At 35.8% G+C, this 19351-nt stretch overlaps 1 protein-coding gene across 4 annotated transcripts in view; it reads left to right on the top strand.

Moving 5' to 3' along the window:
• The window catches only part of LOC108382557 (synaptic vesicle 2-related protein), a 281392-nt gene that overhangs the window by 142911 nt on the left and 119130 nt on the right, over positions 1 to 19351 (top strand). Inside the window, exon 10 of one of the 4 annotated variants that reach the window (XM_017638945.1) lies at positions 14477 to 15236. The exons of the other annotated variants lie outside the window; for them this stretch is intronic. Coding sequence (XP_017494434.1) covers positions 14477 to 14555 — 79 coding nt within the window. The 3' untranslated portion in view covers positions 14556 to 15236. Of the gene's footprint in view, positions 1 to 14476; positions 15237 to 19351 lie in introns of those variants that run through there. 4 annotated transcript variants of the gene reach the window in all.

Below are 19351 nucleotides of genomic sequence, written 5' to 3'. Positions count from 1 at the left end.
TAATAATAATAGATTGGCGCTTACACATATATTAGTGTTTGGCCGAGCTTCTCCTCCGATTTGTGGTGTGCTCTTTGATGTTGTCACACAAAGCGGAGGGACCTACAGTTTTACGCCGACTCCGAACGGCGATTGTATTTTTATGAGAAGCCGTTTTTCATGGCAGAAATACACTCGGAGGTTTTCCATTGCCTGCCGAGGGACGACCGCTGTTAAGAAAAAACCGTTTTCTATATTTTTTGCGATGTTGCTTTGACCAGGGTTTGAACCCAGGTGCTGATGAGTGAAAGCGCGCACTGCTTACCACTACACCACAGCGGCCGGCATTTGCTTTTTATTATTACCTCCCTTTTATTAGCTCGGGATGTAACTATGTAATATTGAGGCGCCTAAAAGATGCAGCGATTTCTATTCTCAAGTTACATACCTGATGACATTACGAATGGAAATTATAATTGCGAGGTTTTAGATTTTTAAACTATAATTTTATTTAAGTTACGATCATGCAATTTTACGTGCAGATAGTGTAAACCATGTAAATTTAAACGATGCATTTTTAATTTTTGTATCTCATTTGGTTCCCGAGATATAGACCCATATGTGGACTTAGAAAACTTAAAAGGTACACTTTCTGATTAAATGGAAAGAAGATATTTGACTATTGGTATTAAACGATTGTTTTCATAAAATATTATTTCAGAGATATCTACATATATATTTATTAGATAGATTACCCTTTATTTAAAAAAAATATATATATTTAAAAAAAATTACTGAACTATTGGATTATAGTACGTGCCATAAGAAAAGTATATACAAACACCTTAATAAAACAAATTTTCAATAGTATACCAAATTGAGCTTTCAAAAAAGCTTATCGTTTTCTAAAAATTATTGACTAAAAATAGTATATGTTTTACATATCTATATATATAATACACGAAGGCATTTTTTGTTGCGCATAAAAGATCTGCGCCGTTCGTTCGATTTTCAAAAGTGAGGTGTTAAATTAAAGGGGTCGGGCTAAAGATGTGCAATAAGGACTTATTTTTTTGAAAAGAGCTGCCTTCTTTTAATAAGTTATATTCAAATTATTTAAAAGAATAAATCACTTATTAGAATCTGGGTATCAATCGAAATGGTTTTGAAAAGCTCTGTTTCTTAGCTGAACTATAGGAGGGTTGCACCTGTTAAAAAATCGTATTAGGTAAGAAACATATGTAACACCATATGGGTGCCAAACAAAAGGGGTTTCAGAAAGTAGTAGTTTGAAAATATTTTGAAGAGGGTTGCCACCTGCTTCAAATGCCAAATTTAGTTTAATTATACACAAGTTATACGCAATATCAAAATATGGATGTCAAACGAAGGAGTGCTAAGAAATCTTTAGTTTGAACGCTAAGAATATTTTTGAGGGGTTGGAATAGGGTTGCCACCTGTTTAAAAATTTAAATTCAAATTATTTAAGTTCAATGAGTTATTAAAATAAGGGTATCAATCAAAGGGAATTGAAAAATTTCTATTTCTGAACTGGGGTGGCCACATGTTTGAAAATTAAAATTCCACCTAATTCATCAGTTAATTAAATTATGTATCTTAGTGTCCGGCGGAGGAGAGTTGACAGTGGTTAAGCTTGAAAATACTTTTGAAAAGGGCTGCCACCTGTTTTATTAACTAATTCAAAAAGTATATGAGATATAAAAATACAGTAGTCAAACGAAAAAATGTCAACAAATCTTTGGTTTAAACATTTCCAATGTTTTAAGAGAGTTGCTGCGTTTTCAAAAAGTTACTTTCAAATTATTTATTAAGGTGGATGAATTTCTAAAAGATGGGTATAAATCGAAATGGATTTGAAAGGTATTTATTCCTGACCTTTATTTAGGAGGGTCGCCATTTGTTCGATCATGTGTATCACAATGTCAGATGAAAGGGATTTAAGAAGATTTTGTTTTGAGAATACTTTTGAAAAGGAATTTCAAAAATGAGAGGTCAAATTAGGGGCCTTAACCTGTAGATGTATGGCAAAGTTTTATTTGTTTAACTAAGAACTTTTTTCGCCGGTATATTGTGAATTGAAATTCGATGAAAATAAAAACATTCACTATGCGAGACTGCTCTTCACTCAGAAACGGCTGGACGGTTTTGATGAAATATGGCACTCGGATATATTAAAGCTCTTACTAACATTTGGAATATTTTTTAAGTTTTTGAAATTCAATTTTGGTCATATTAACGCCAAGCTGGTTCACTAGTTAAAACTACATTTATCAAAATGCTTCATTTATTTGAGATTTCAACCGCTTCACAATCTGAAATGAATTCACTTATCTTCAACAGACCTAGATCATCTTCGTCAAGTTCTTTGGTGATTCTTGCGTATGGCTTACGAATGCTTGTTATATATGGATCCGATGTATACAATAATGTACGAAATATATCTTCGTTTGTCGCCAATCTTGAGTGTTTTCTTGCGTGATGCAGCCTTGTAGTCTTTGTTGCGGGACTATAGTGCGTCTTCTAAAAGTTGTCCGATTGGTAATACAGTAAAATGTTTTATAACACTCTATCCACTTGCGCACTGAGGATGGCATATAATACCAGTTGTATTTGTTGACATATACACCCCTATTCTGCAACTCTTTCATATTCGGATTTTGCTACGAATCGTAGAAATAGTATGCTGCAATCCGAATCGTATTTTCGATGTTTCGAAATTCGTAACAATGGCATGCCTAATAACGAACGAGTAAGCTCTTTTGCGTAATTTTGTACGAAAACAATTCAGTGTCGGAGGCGAAATAAAAGATGTAAATCGATGTGTGTTTACAAGAAATATTGGTAGTGTTCATTTAAACAGATAAATTTGCCTTTCGCATATACGTATATTTTTATCCACTGCTTTATATAAACGAGCAAAACAAAATCTTTGTTGCCCCTTATCGAGAAACTTGGGTCCGGTTTTTAGTTATTTGTACAATGATTTTAGCGTAGCGTAGCTACGAATTACGAAAATTCGGGTTCTAGAATAAGGGGGATATTCTTGCTGTTTCCAATGCATAAACGCCAAACTTTTCAGCATCAGTCATAACACCCGAAGATAGAGTTCGTAGAATGATATACAGTCTGTGTATAAGCACTTAATCAACCCCAGTTATTTCAGCAGAACAAGTGGCTTTCGAAAAAATTGTCTTTCTGTATTTCCATCATTGGAGTTGCCACTTACTTAACGTGGCTTATCTATGATTAATCCCAGCTTTTCTCAAAAAAGTCTTTGCCCCACAGTTTTCTCTTCTTCTTTTGCCCTTTTGTGTACTTCATTTGTAGCAGACCATTTTTTTAAAGAAAGGTTATGTATTCAACAATTTTTATTGAGCTTGAGGCCGTTTTTAATGAAAACTTATTGTGGAAAAGCAACAATAATTTGAAAAAATTGTTGAATATAATTGTTATAAGGCCATAAAATAACAAAAAAAAATAACTTAAGGAGCGCACACCTAAAAGTTATACATTCTAAAAATAGAATTATTAACAAAAACCAACAAAACCAACAACCACATGATCAAGTGTATATAGCAGCGGAATAGCTGCGCTTGATTGTGTTGGCTTAACAAAGGAAAAAGTCGGAAAAAATCAACGATAATTTACAAGGCGAACTTAGCACAGTGCGTAGGCAACTGGCTGAGTCAGTGGGATCGTCGGTTCGAATCCTACTGAAGGAAGTCTGATGAGGAAATGTGGTAATTTCCGAAATAGCTATCACTTCTACTATTTTTTAATACCTGGGTAACTTTTCCATGGACCATTGTAAGTCAAAGTTCATACTTGACCTGTAGTTCTTCACCATCTGTACTAATCAAAAACGTATGTAATTCATCAATTTGAGACTGTATGTTATCCACAACAGACTTTGTTTTCATTTGGGTTTCCTTTGAAAACTCTATTGAAATTGGTCTACAAAATCTTACTGATGAAGGCGCCAGATAATAGCACCAGATGCTTCATCAACTAATTTCAAAGGATCACAAGAAGAAATAAACATATTTGTGCCTGAAATCAACTCAGACTCCTCTGGAAGTTGTTTTTTGTACTCGCTTTGTCCAGATGAGCCGTCACATCCCACTTGCTATATAAAATCAAGTGTTTTAGTCCTGACGTATTCACGGAGTTAATTAATAAAATTCTAGTAGCTGTGTGGTCCATCAAATGTTGCAAAGATGTTATTTTTGCAGAAGAGTTAGTTATTTCCATCGATGAATCAGGTGGGCAGCATATTTGTTTACATCTCTGTATTTTGTAATATGACGCCAGCAGAAAACATTTCCTTTAATTCGTTAGGATCCTCAGGTACAAATGCTGCACTTTGGTAAGATCTAGATCAATATAAGCGCTTAAAGCTTCTTCGTCTCATAATATTTCAGCATTACATGACTCCAACGAATTTAAGACAGTTTTCTTTTTTCGATATCTGCCGTCCTTATAGCTTCCAAAATATTAGCTTCAACTCTTTCACCCATAGATCGCAGTCCTTGCAAATATGCTTCATATATGTGCTCAAATCCGTATTCTCTCAAAAGTATATTGGTTTGGAGGTATACGGTCTTCCTCACTTTCCAGAAGATGTAGAAGCCGTAGAGAAAGCTGCATCGTTTTCAGTCATGGCAACCGGCAAACTCACCGAAAGCCTCCATCAAGCCAGTCGCTATTTTCTTTAAGAAATCTATCCTTTTTGCGTTTAGCCTTAATCTAACGCGTATTTATTGCCATAATAACTTTTTTTTATCATTAATTACAAATTCTGCGTTGACTTCCGAAATTGATATTTTTCCCTCAAAAATGTGGATAAGATCGACTCATTTCTTCCGTTCTCTATATAAAAAAGCAATGGCGGACGTTTTGGAAACTTGAAAGAACTCATTGCTTCAAACTTATTGCTTCTCGAAAATAAGCTTCTTTGTTCTAAATATGTAGTTCCGATTTTTTGGGGAATACGCAGTAAACTGCCCGTATCAGCGTGCAGATGTTTCTTAACCGTTGTGAATTGCAGTACCAATTCTAATTTTCCACAGTTCCAGTACCTAAGTGGTAATCGCACATATTTTTTCTCGAAAACGAGCGCCCCTATTCTAGATGTATTCCTTACCCATTGTGGGTACTGGAACTGTGGAAAATTAGTATTGGTACCTGCATTCACAATGGTAAAGAAACGTCTGCATGCTGATACGAGTTTACTGCGTATTCCCCAAAAGTTCGGTGTGAATTGCAGGTATCAATACTAATTTTGTGCAGTTGGAGGACCTAGCAGGTAATCGTACATACTTATATTCTCAAATGTATCACACAAATTAAACATCAGGTAAACTGTTTTTTGTTAGGTTTAAAGATTTATTACTTATAGGGTTAAAAGCCCAGTGATACTAGTAGCGGCTGAAATCCCGCATTCTCACGTAGTGTCACTTACTCTTTACTTCTTTTTCGTGTAGTAGGTGGATTTTTCGTGCTTTTAATGCTTTCAAAACATAACCAAGCGGAGAAAACCTTCGAATCCTCCATCGAAATTAAAAAAACGAAACAAAATTTTTGTTTTATTACAGAAGCTATTGCTGCAATCTGTTATATAAGCAACTGGCTGAGTCAGTGGGATCGTCGGTTCGAATCCTACTGAAAGAAGTCTGATGAGGAAATGTGGTGATTTCCCAAATAGTTATCACTTCTACCATTTTTTCAAATTATTGTTGCTTTTCCACAATAAAAATTTTCATTTAAAACGGCCTCGAGCTCAATATAAATTGTTGAATATAATTGTAATAAAGGCCAAAAAAAAACAAAAACAAATAACTTAAGGACGAGCACACCTAAAAGTTAAACATTCTAAAAATAGAATTATTAGCAAAAACCAACAATACCAACAACCACATGATCAAGTGAATTGCAGCGGAATAGCTGCGCTTGATTGTGTTGGCATAACAAAAATGAAAATAGTGGAAAAAAGCAAACGATAATTTACAAGGCGTACTTAGCACGGTGCATAGGCAACTGGCTGAGTCAGTGGGATCGTCGGTTCGAATCCTACTGAAAGAAGTCTGAAGAGGAAATGTGGTGACTTCCGAAATAGCTATCACTTCTACCATTTTTTCAAATTATTGTTGTTTTTCCACAATAAAAATTTTCATTTAAAACGGCCTCGAGCTCAATATAAATTGTTGAATCAAAATAAAACATTTATAGCTAATTTTAAATCTGAATTTAACATGTAACACAAATCCGTGTTTCTTTATAGGTCGTTTCAAGGAAAAAATTCCTAAACTGCGGATCTGAAAATTACTGCGTTGCGAGTAAAAATTTCAACAATTTGAAAATGTCAACTTCTTAAGCAATTTTCACTTTATTTTATTAAATAGACATATAAAAAATCATTAGATCATTAAAGCACGCTTTATTTCCTAAAGAATAATACCAAACCCTTATGTTATGTACAACTTTTCAAAAATGCATTTATGATCGGCCTTTGTACTAGCTCGATCCATAGTGCGTGGGTACGTTGGTTTTGATTTTGGTACTTTTTCCTCAATACGCGAAAGTTGTCGCAAAGTCAGATTTTTAATTCTCTGACAACTCCTTTTTTCCTTCTATTCGGATTTTTTTCTTGTTTGGTATCCTCAATGCTACTGCAACTTTGGTCTTGTCAAATCATATATTTTTAAAATTTTACACAACTAGAGCACGTTTTCTCTCGAAAAATTTAGTGTGCATTAAAAAATGTACTGCTGTGAAGGTTTCTTTTATCCTTCTTTTCGGCTTTGTTGGCTTTTACTTGAGAAATGTAATCGCTGACAGGACGGCAAATTCTTGCATTCTATCATACAAAACAATACATTAAAAAAAACTGAGTTAGAAATTACTTTTTTATGTTTTTTGTTATGAATGATGTTTTCATATATTTTTCAGTTTATAAACCTTTTGCAAAGCTACTTTATTTTTTCTTCTTTTGTATGCTGATCAATTTGGTGTAGATTTTCAATGTTATTGTAGGCTTGGTTGATCTATCATGTGCAAGTGCAAGTGAAAACTCTCGGTTTCTGCTTCACTTTATGCCCAACCTTCCCCAACTTTCTTAGCTTCATCAGGGGCGGAAATCTTTATTAAAAACAACAAAAACATTTTTACAATTATAAAATATTAGACAAAAACAAACATATTTTATGTAACACTCACATTTGTTGTAAGGAGTTGAAAATTATATATGTAGTGTATATATGTATGTACATGTATACCAAAAACTAACAAAACTTACAGGCAAATATAAATAAACACTTGTCTTAAAAACTACTCATCGGTACCAGCTGCTTGGGGTACACTTGTCGTTCTGACTGTGTTTTGTAAACACAGTAAATAAGTAGGCGCAATGTCGTTAGTGTCTTCTCTCTTGTTGACTGTTCTTTCCCTTTTTTGGGTTATGCGGAGGCTCTCTAGCGTATATCGTATTTTCTCTCTGTTTTCTATGTCTAAAATCATTATATTAGCTAGGTCAGCTATGTGACCGCTCGTTAGTATATGTTGTGCTAATGCCGTGTTATTTTTCCTTTTTAACCGACTTCCAAAAAAGGAGGAGGTTATCAGTTCGTCGAAATATTTTATTTTTTTTTTTATGTATGTTACCGCATATCTTTGGACCACGTCAACTGATTTCGATAATTCTTTTTGCATCGGAAAGGTAGTGTCTAATCTGGTTAAGATCCGATCAGTGGATCATGAGATATATATATATATATTTTTTTTTAAGAGAGTTGAAGTCGGTTTCTTTTTTGCTAAAAATTACTTGTTCTTATGTCCGCATCGTGTTCTGATAATCGTGTGCTTGCTTAGTGATCGTTTTGTTGTCCCTATGTAGATTTTGCTGCACTCTTCGTTTGGTTTACCTTGGCATTTTATTTCGTATACAATATTGCTTTGTTGTTGCGGTTCAATCGGGCTTTTTGTTCTTGTAAATATCGTTGACAAAGTGCAATTTGACTTGTACGCTAGAGTTATGTTTGGCTTGTTTTTCTTTATTGTTTGGGGAAGTTTTCCGGTCAATTCGGGGACATATGTGACACTATAGAATTGTTTTGTCTCAGTGTTTACTTCCGCGGGGGTGATATTGTGCTGCTTGTTTATTTTCATGAGCGCCTGTTCAATTAAATTTTTAGTTATGTGTATCGGACAGTTGTTACGTTTGAGTATCTCATGTATTTTCCCTACGTTTTCGTCTCTAAATCTTTGGTGACTTATGGTAAGTATTTTCGTAATAAGATTTCTCGCTGTGTTGATTTTGTATTTCAAAGGTTGAGCAGATAGGAAGTTTATTATGCGTCCCGATGAAATGGGTGTGGAGTACCAGTTAAGTAATGTTTTCTCCTTCTCATTTTCGTTGTTGGTGTTTCCGACACGGTAGGAGTGAGATGTAATGTGGAACGATTTTGTGTAATCTCTTGCCAAATTTGGTTTGGAGACAAACCGGCACTGAAGATGGCACAACGCCGAAACCGGTTTGTCTCCAAACCAAATTTGACAAGGGATGACGGAAAATCGTTCCACATTACATTTTCTCCTTTTCTCTGTGTATACGAGCGTCTAAGAAGGGTATGCTGAGGTTTCTCTCTTTTTCCATTGTAAATTTTAGCTTTTCATGATATTTGTTTAGAGTCTGTAAAATTATTTTTACATCTTTTCGTCTAACAATTGCAAAGATATCGTCCACATACTTCACTATCAATTTGATATTTATATTATGTTACTCCTTTAATTCTGTTAAAGTGTTATCGAGCAGGTCATCCATGATTATGTCTGCTATTGTAGGGGATAAAGGGTTACCATTGGCGTTCCGAATGTTTGTGTGTATTGCCTTTTAAACAGAATAGCAGAATGTTGTGAAAGGTGTTTCTTGTTATGTTAAATGTCTGCTGTATTTTGTCAAACTTTCTCAAAATAAGTTGTATTGCTAAATTTGTTGGTATGTTAGTGAAGAGCGACACGACATCAAACGACACTAACAATTCTTCCTCGTTTATGCATATGTTTTGCAGTCTGTCTCTCAATCTGAACGAATTTTTTATGTTGTATTCTTCTGAAGTTAAACTACTCAGAATAGTGGCACTAAATTTTGAAAGGCCATAACAAGGGACATGTAATGATGACGTTTTTTTTATTTTATTCGTACTGGCTTAATGAATCGATTAATATAAGTGTAATTCATTTTCATCAAGTACTTCTAAAGTTAGACGAGGAATAAACATGTAATAGAAAACAAAAGAATAAGCTGGGTTCAAGTTACATTGTTCAAGTTGTAAATTTTGAGCAAAGATTTTGAAAGTTGAACTCACTTAATTAGGACGTTCTAAATTCAGTCGCATCCCCCATTTTACCGGATTGGCTCCAGTTTTCGAGATAACGGTATTTGAAAATTTGATTAAATTTTAACTATTTTATAAATAACTCCCTCAGTTTTGAAGTTATTTTACTAAAATTTTGCACATAACGGTTTTTTAATATTACCTTAATTATTCCTTAAAATTATCGAAATGAGTGCACCTTAACGTATAGCTCCAATCAGTGTTGCCGTTGAGAAAGTCGCACAAAAGGCGTAATTGAGAAAAAAAGGGTCACCATATTATTTTTCTTTTCTTTACTAATAAAAAAATAAATCTGTTGTATTTAAAAAGAAAATAGTGAGACAATCCTTGCATAAAACAGGGTTGCAAACATACTAGGGATGTCGAAAAAACATCGACGCATCGAAAATATCGATATTTTGCTTCGATGTATCGAAAATTTGCCACTCGATGTATAAATAGTCGATGCATCGATGTCTCGATGATTTCTGTAAACTGACATTTCAAGTACATCGAACGGCCAAACATCGCTTTGTCTAAAGTTCATAGACAGGAAGGTGCAGTTTTATAGCCCATAAAATGTTATTATAATAAAGTGCAAGTTTCAATTGCTTTGACTTTTGATATTTTTTCTTTGGCTGACTTGCACTTTGTTATACTAAAATTTTATGAGCTATGAAACTGCATACCCGAAAAGGTTCTTAATGTTTTATTTCCATAGTGGAGGTAAACTCTATGCGTATCGAAGCATCGATGTAAGCCCTCCGATGCATCGACAAATATCGATGTAAGTTTCGATGCATAGATACGAGAAAAAACACCGATGTATTTTTGCCACTGACATCCCTAAAACCGACACATAATTCTAGTTGCGGCAAGGAGAAGAGCTGTATTTCCTTTAAAAGATTTAAGTGATGCATTGTTTAGTACTTACAGGAAGAAATGCTTTTTAATAGCATGGTTCTGTTAACATTTCCTAAAAAAATCTCTTAAAAGGGGCAAAAGTCGCACATAATTTTGGAAAAGGGTCAAAAAACAAAATTTTCAAAAAGTCGGGTCAACGCGTATTGGCGCTTAAAAGGGGTCAAATTGCCCCTTTAGTCGCACAACGGCAACACTGGCTCCAATACAACTCGTTCCACATTACATCACACTCCTACCCTGTCGGAAACACCAACAACGAAAATGAGAACAACTCTATAAGTCTAATTTCATATCTGAATAATAAATAGTATGGGTGCTATATATTAAAGGGAACCTATACTAAATTTTTACCTGCTTAATTGGAGGAGTTATAACGCAAAACAATGTCTCTGGACAATCAGTTGTATGGGAGCTAGTTTTAGAGTGAACCGATTTCGATGATTTTATAAGATAGTGAAGGAAATGTTAAAATACAAGCGTGTGCAAAATTTTAGTAAAATATTTTCAAAACTGAGGGAGTTTTTTATAAAATAGTTCAAATTTAAGTAAAGTTTCAAATAACACAAACGGCAATAACGCACATTTGTGTTATTTCCCAATTGAATGTGAAGTAACACAAATTAGCTTTATTTCATTTCTCGTTGAGCAATAAGACCAACTTTTAAACTTAACAATTTGAGTAATAAAGCAAAGTAGTGCACATATGTAGGTAGTCACCCAGTTACATTTGACAAAAGTAGTACATGAACAAGTTAAATGGACGGATATGTAAGTATACAGTTTTGAAAGTGCTACCCTGCGCTCGCGCCCCCGCCCCTCCCCTCCTTTCGCAATTATGCACTGGGGACTGCTTTTTAATGTCCAAGTAATGGGAATTATTGTGTATGGTGTTATTGCATGCATCCCACCCATAATGGAATTTACCAGGTGCCACTGCCTTATTTGAAAATTTGCCTGTAAAATATGACAATAAGGCCCAATTTCAGATGGCCTATTTAAGTAAAGATTGTTGATTAACTTCCATTATTCATTTTCAGATCATACATTTAATCTGCACTTAAATGGCCAATATTGGCTATTTAAATAATATATATGCAACCCTGTGGTTGTACCAAACAACCAACATTGATTGGTAGGTTGTTTAATCAATCCCACCAAAAAACAATCAGCTGTTCAGCACAAAATGTAAACAAACAAGCAAATGCAACAACAATTCCAAGGAACAAGCAGCAGCGCTGCCAATTGTTTGGCATATTTAAACAAAGTTGATCTGAAACCCAACGAAAGTTAAATGGCATTTAAACAACAATCGATAATTAAACTGAAGTGCCATTTAAATATTCATTTGAAATCGGCCCTAAGGGAGCCGAATGTCAGAAAATAAAGCGAGAAAGCCTTTTTATTACTTCATATGTTTATTGCGACATCGTCCCATGCAAACATTTTAAGGTTTTCCAGCAATTTTTTTAACATATTAAAAAGCATGCAAATAAAATTCATACAAAAGCGCGATGTCCAATATGCCGAGCAGTTTTTAAAGACGATGCTTTCCCTATATTTTCTTAGACTTTTCATAAGTAAAAATATTTTGTGAATATTACTTTCTTCATATGAATTATGTCACATTTTTTGTTTAATTCAAGAACTATCAAACAGGTTTAGAGCATTTGAGCAAAAACAACATTTGCCTGTATTTTGTTGTTGCTTCTGGTATCGAAGGTGTCAAAACCTGTTCTGATTTTTTTCTTCTATATCAAAGCGTGCCATGCGATATACGAAAAAGATACAAAATTTAAATTGAACAAATAAAAATTGTTGCAACTTTTTTTCTTAGTAAATTGGTTTGCTTCTCGAAGTATTGATCCATCTTGTGCCAGGCCCAGAAATCAGCGGTTGTGCTCGCTGGTTTTGTTTCACATGCTAGTAGATTTTAACAATTTAGAATTTTTGTGGGAAGAAATTAAAAATATTTGACATTTTCGAGAACAAATAATTTGAAAAAAATCAAATCAGCTGCTATACTGATACTACCTGATCAATGTGCCTTGGTTTAATTGGATTTTTGGAATAAACAAAGTTCTGCTTCCTTCTGTCAGTAAACTGTTTTTTTTTTACAAATAGTATAAATAATGAATGGGAAATAAGGCAATATTTGTTTTATATCCAACCCAAACTTGTTTTATTTCCCATTTAAAAGTGAAATAAAGCAAATTTTGCGTGTCGTTTGTGTTATTTCACTTTTGCTTTTAGCATATTTTGAACGAATTCGGAATGTCTAAGGTGGCAAAGAAACCTTTTGTATAAGGAAACAATTATAGAAAATTAATTTTCTTACACTGTATTCATGTCGCCGCCAACAATTTGTGACGTCATTTAAAAGCAGCTAAGGAGAACGACGACACTGTTTGTTAAATGGCACATTCAAGTCAGTGTGCCAAAATGCGGGTATAAAGAACTGTTGATTATTTATGTCGGAACAAATTCTATGATTTTTTACTACAGACAAGTAGTTGCCAAAACACAGCAAAAAATTTTCCCATAATTTACAAATACAAAAATGTAAAATATCGAGGGCTTATATTCAATAATACCCTCTATCTGTGATTTTCACAAAAACTACGACGGCACGACGCCGTGCAGCGCGCGGACAGGGCGCCGCAAAGCCACGCAAATTTAATGTTTGAAAGAGCAATAATGTCAGTGAATTTTATTTCAATTTTGAAAAGGTCATAATGCCAATTTACTTTATTTCTCACCAGTATGCGAAATAGTGTCAATTGACCTTGTTTCCGTTGATATTGTTTCCTGTCACCGGGGACAACATATGTGAGTGGCAACACTGCATATGATCGCTGGTCACGGCACTTTTTCTCTCATTTTTTCCATTCTTACTCTCTTTGACCAACATGCTGTTATGCAGGGGTCAAATGACCAGCCTGTTTCTTTGGCTCAGTTCTATTTCTTTGGTCTACTTTTTACTTTTGTTTTATGAAATGACGAAAAAATTAAGAAAGGGTATGTGTATATGTATAAAAACATGTCAAAAGCAAAGAAAGCAAGGGTTTGCTAGCAATAAATTTATTCTACATACTGTGTACTACTTTGTATGCATATTCGCGGCTCGCGTTTTGGTACGCATGCCGTCCAATTCGTTTTTTTGCGTAATCCGAAATTGGCTTGCGTGCGTTTGCATTTGATTTCGTTGAGTGAAACGTCAAATCCAAATGTCACGCAGAGCAAAAATTGGAAATTCAGTTAGCTTCTTACGCACGCCGTTCAATTTCGGTTGATCCCATAAAAGCTGTATGTGCATGAGAAATTTTCGATAATTGGCGGCGTGCGTGAATATTGGGTTAGCCTGTCACTCGAAAAATTGGAACACATGCTTGCGGTACCCAAAAAAAAAGGAACAAAAATAGGGAACATCCGAAATGAACGTACCTGAACGATGTTACTCAACGGCGCTCTCCTTCACCAAATACGTGTTCCGCTATGTTCACATAATTAAGTATCAAGCAAACTGAACCTAGTATATAGAAACTTTATATAGGAGGGTAAAACTGCACGTGAAGTTGTATGTTCTCTTTATGAGTTTGGGTTCTACTTATAACACGCGTAGACATTTTTTTAATGCCAACAGATTTGCATTCGTTCGAAATGGGGTGAAATTAAAGGGATTGACCTGTAGAAGTGTACAAAGGTTTAATTTTTTTTTTAATTTTGCCACCTTTAATTAAAATTATTTTATAAGTTAAATCAGTTATTAAAATTTACTAGAAATTGGTTTGAAAAGGGTACATTTCTAATAAATATGTAAGTGTTGCCACCCGTTAAAAGGTCAAATTCAACTAAAATTAAGGGAATTAGATAAATGAAATACACAAATATTTCTTACATACATATTTATGTATCAAAATATGGGTATTCGAATACGTGAAGGCATTCTTTGTGAAAGAGATCAGATCTGCACCAAGTTAGATGTCATATTAAACACCTTGATCTGTATATGTGCAATAAGGTTTTATTTTTTGAAGTAAGAACCTTTTTAGAGGTACAGGGTGAATTGATTCAAAAACAATTTTCCCAATTTTTTAAAATGTTTCCTATTGTGTGCAATTTATTGATCAAAGCCTTTGCCGTTTAGCGCCATACGGGTTCACTAGTCTAATTTTTTGTTTCAGGTTTCACTTCCTGCAAATACGCAATTCTGGAAAGCCTTCTGCTAGGGAGAAACTTCAGAGTCAGGCAGAATTCCTTTAGAACGGAAGAAACAAACTTGCCCACCACTAAAAATAAACAGCAAGGCTATACCACAAAAAGATAGTGTCAAATACCTTGGGATGACAATGATAGAAGACTTACCTGGAAAAAGCATATAGAAAACAAAATTTTTTCAAGCGAAACTAAAAGAAGCAAGCCGTCAATGTGTTATAGGTCACAAATCTAAATTAAGCCTAGATGACAACATGTAGCTTTTTAATATGATGATTAAATCATGTTGGGCATATGGAATCGGGCTTTGGGGCAGTGCGTGCAATTCCATTTTGAACAGACTTCAAAGACTGCAGTCAAAAATTTTACGCGCCATATGCGGAGCACCATGCTACATAAAAAATACGAATATCCACAAAGATCTTAATACGGTGCATGAAGACATAAGAGGGCTAAGCACCAGTTACTCAGCACGGTTAATGAACCATCCAAATCGACTAGCGAGAGATATTCTTAGCCCGACTTATGCAAGAAGACTAAAAAGAAAGAATTTCTCCGATATTATCAAATAATGCGCAATATAATAAATTTCGATATCCACAATATACCAATTTCGGCTCTGGAACTCGTACTTTCAGACCGACTACCCAACACCAGTGTCAGTGCTGCTCGGAAACTTGCCCTTTCCGACCGAACACAGTCTACTGTATTGTAATTACTTAAATACAGAGAAGCGAAGGCGCGGCGTGGAAACTAGGCCTTTCCACCCGCCTAGGTAGTACGGATCTGGAACTCGTCCTTTTAGACCGCCTGCCCAGCACGATATCCAGCGATCCTGCTGCTCGGAATTTTGTCCATTCCGACAGCCGCAACAACTGTAATAAATATATATGTAAGAAAAAATGAAAAATTTCTAAGCATTACCGCAGAAATTTTAAATTTCATGGTGGCTTCTAAGATTTGAAAACATTGTTATACTATGTTCACATTGACGAGTTAAATATGTTAAGTAGGCTTGAACCAGTTAAATGAACAAAACATGTTCATAAACAAGTTAAATCACATGCAATTGTTGTTGCAAAATTGAACTAGTTAAATCATTTAACTCGTTTGAAAACCAGTTCAGCGCGGAGTTGTATCAGAAAACTTTCTACTTCAGCCAATCAGAACGAGCCAAAAGCTTTCACTTGACACGCCGACGTTCAAAAAATTTATATTCTCAAAAATATTAAAAATTAAAAACTATCAAAAAATAGCAAAATTGTATGCATGTCTACCCGCCAAAAAAAGAGCCCAAGGCGGTAATTAGGTATTTCCCATCAGGTCTCATCGTACGCAGAGATAAACAGTGCATACGAACTAAATATTTTGAAGCCTCTAAGTGATTCGTATGCGTTAATATCATGAAGCAGTCATTCGCACAAAACAAATTAAAACACAAAAACTGGATTTTGAATATTTTTTTAGAATTTGTATATAATATTAGTTTCGAAAGACAGATTCAATAAACAAATACATATTATAAAAAAAGGAAAATTGGTTACCAGTGTATTTTTTATAGATGTTTATGTCAAGCGAAAAAAACATAAAGAGGGGGACTGAAAGTTTTTTGTTTTGATTATTATTTTTTAATTACTATTTAGAAAAAAAATATGTATGTATGTACATAGTACATACATATATGTATGTATGTAAGTAACAGAAGCAATAAAATTTAAGCAAAAATAAGTAATTACAGATTCGTTTGGTTATTATGATTTTTATGCCCATGAAAAAGTACAATTAGAAAGAGTTTGGTGTCCAGACTTGGACTGGTATCGGCCTAGTTCGAAATAAACCTGCAATAGGATCAAGTTTGTTTGAAAAGGGTCCATTTCTAATAAATATGCAATAGTGTTGCCACCCGTTTAAAGGGTCAAATTCAACTGAATTTAAGGTAGTTGTGTAAATGAAATACATAAATATTTCTTACATACATATTTATGCATAGACGTTTCTTACATACATATTTATGTATCAAAATATGGGTGTTCGAATACGTGAAGGCATTTTTGGTGAAAGAGATCAGATCTGCACCGTTCTTTCGAATTAAAAAAGTTAGATGTCAAATTAAACACCTTGATCTGTATTTATTTTTTGACGGTACAAGGTGAATTGATTCAAAAACAGTTTTCCCAATTTTTGAAAATGTTTCCTATTGTGTGCAATTTCTTAAGCAACGACTTTGTCGTTTTAGCGCCATACGGGTTCATAAGTCTAATTTTTTGTTTCAGGAAAATTGGTTACTAGTGTATTTTTTATAAATGTTGTTTATGTCAAGCGAAAAAAACATAAAGAGGGCAACTGAAAGTTTTTTTGTTTGGAATTTTTGCTTGAAATTACTATTTAGAAACAAAATATGTTTGTAGGTACATTGTACATACAAATATGTATGTAAGTAACATAAGCAATACAATATAAACAAAAATAAGTAATTAAAGGTTTGTTTGGTTATTATGATTTTTATGCCCATAAACAAGTAAAATTAAAAAGAGTTTAGAGTCCGGACTTGGACTGGTATCGGTCTAATTCGAAATAAACCTGGAATAGGATCCAATTCCTCTAGTATGCATCTGCAGCAAAAATGTACCATTCTGCTACTAAAAGGAAAAATAGTATGAAAAATTCTCCATTTCATTACTAAAAGGAACAAATAGTAAAGTTTTTACAAGCCAACCCTTTTTTTATCAGTTATTCGGCCTCAGCCGGCTGGTGAAATTTGAACCGACTGGTCATGCGGTTCAGCTCTATCGCTGTACGCCGAAACCCCCTTCCAAGGCGATAGGAACCTCTGAGAGAAACTATCGCACCAGAAGATCAGCTCTGCGTATCATCGATAGGCTGAAAGATGTCAAGCAGGAGGACTTGACAGAAGAGCAAATCAGCTCGAAAGCTTGGGCAGAATCTTTCCTGGAGATTCACCGAGAGAAAGCGAAGGCAGACCTCCAAAAGCGGAAGCGCTCGGAGGAAGAAGCAACGACCTCGGGGAAGAGAAAAAGGCCTTCTAACACCCAGATGGCTGCAAATAAGGAGCCTAAAAAATCCTTTGCCGATGCAGCAAGGGAATCGCTTGTCCGTGCTGTGATCGATCGGAATGCCCTTGATGGTGGGATCACACAGCAAAATTGGGACCTGGTAACCAGAAAGCTGTGGGCGGTATATCCATGTGTATCGACAGGATATGTCGAAGAATGCTCCCTCCGCGGAAACAGTTGGGGCCGCCGTAGAGGAGACCGAATGCCCTATGGACTGCGAAGTCGCGTCCAGCTGCGACACGGTGGGTGAGCTCTTCGAGCGAATCGCCGTCAACGATGGGTCGGACGACACCGGATCGCTGACTGATACACTTGGCGATGACGAAGAGGACGTTCCTCCATTACCCGAGGACGAAGACGCCAATTGTACGGTCATTGGGCGTCCGACTAGACAGATCGAAGATAATGGTGGGGATTCTACAGATTAATCTCCACCACAGCAAAGCGGCGTCAGCCGCACTACTCCCGCGTCTCGCTCAAAGAGGAGATCGTGCTCATCCAATAACCTTGGGATCGGGTTTGCGGCCTGAGCAGTAAAGATTATCAGCTGATCTACACAAGTGTTAGAGGTAAACCAAGGTCTTGCTTATTAGTAAAGAAAAATATTAATGTCTACTCTCTGATACAATTCAGCGATGCAGACACCACAGTAGCCGTCCTGGAAACCTGCGGAAGGAAAATTTGGCTTGCCTCGAGCTACATGGCACACGACAAGCCAGCACCGCCAGCACTAGTCAGGAAGACAGTAATTGGAGCGAACACCGCTAACGTCCCGCTAATCATTAGAGCAGATGCGAATGTCCATCATGATATTTGGGGCAGCTCAAACACAAACGATCGAGGTGAGTTACTTCTCGAATTTTTACTAAGCAATAATCTTAGAATATGCAATATTGGGGACACCCCCACTTTTGTAACTTCCCTACGAATGGAGGTGCTCGACTTATCCTTTGCTAATAGACGAGGTGAGGAATTGGTGAGCAACTGGCATGTGTCCGGGGAAAACTCATTCTCCGATCACATGTACATTAGCTTTAAATTAAACATCTCGATTTGTGCGCCTAGAGCGTTCTTAAACCGCAGACGAACAAATTGGGAGGTGTTCAGGCGCTGTCTAATCAGATCTTTGCCTGAAACCTCTGGAAATCTCGCGAGCACCCAAATGCTAGACTCAGAAGTAGAAGGGCTCACGAAGGCTTTTCAAAGAGCTACAAAAGCAGCATGTCCCAAAATAAAAAGGAGAAAGCAACGACCACCATGGTGGTCGCATGAAATAATGAACCTAAGGAAGGAATGCAGGATGAAATTTAATCAAGCGAAAGCGTCTAATGTGTGGAACGAATATAAGGACTGCCAACGCAGATTCAAATATGCTGTCAGAGCTGCAAAACGCTCCTCCTGGGAGACTTTTTGCCAAACGATAGAAAGCAACTCGGAGGCAAATCGTTTACGCAAGATCCTTTCGAAAAACCCAAGCGCGCCTAGCTACCTGCTCAAAGGGAATGGTGAATGGACGAGCAGCAGCTCCGAAACGCTTGAGCTCCTCATGCAGACGCACTTTCCTGATTGTTCCGACACCAGAGGATCGAACAATTTACAGATCACTGCCCCAAACGGGGGAATCCATCTTACTACTATTTCTGATGGGGATATCAAGGAAGCTATTTGCAGCTTCTCGCCCTTCAAGTCACCCGGTCTCGATGGTATCCTACCCATCGATCTTCAGAAAACAATGGATATAGTTATTCCAAAACTAATGGCTATTTATAG

The sequence above is a fragment of the Rhagoletis zephyria genome, unplaced genomic scaffold, assembly GCF_001687245.7.
Source record: "Rhagoletis zephyria isolate East Lansing unplaced genomic scaffold, Rhagoletis_zephyria_1.1 Rzeph_scaffold_00148, whole genome shotgun sequence".
Taxonomy (NCBI): domain Eukaryota; kingdom Metazoa; phylum Arthropoda; class Insecta; order Diptera; family Tephritidae; genus Rhagoletis; species Rhagoletis zephyria.
Note: the sequence above shows the minus strand (reverse complement) of the source record. Positions and strands in the feature narration are given on the sequence as shown.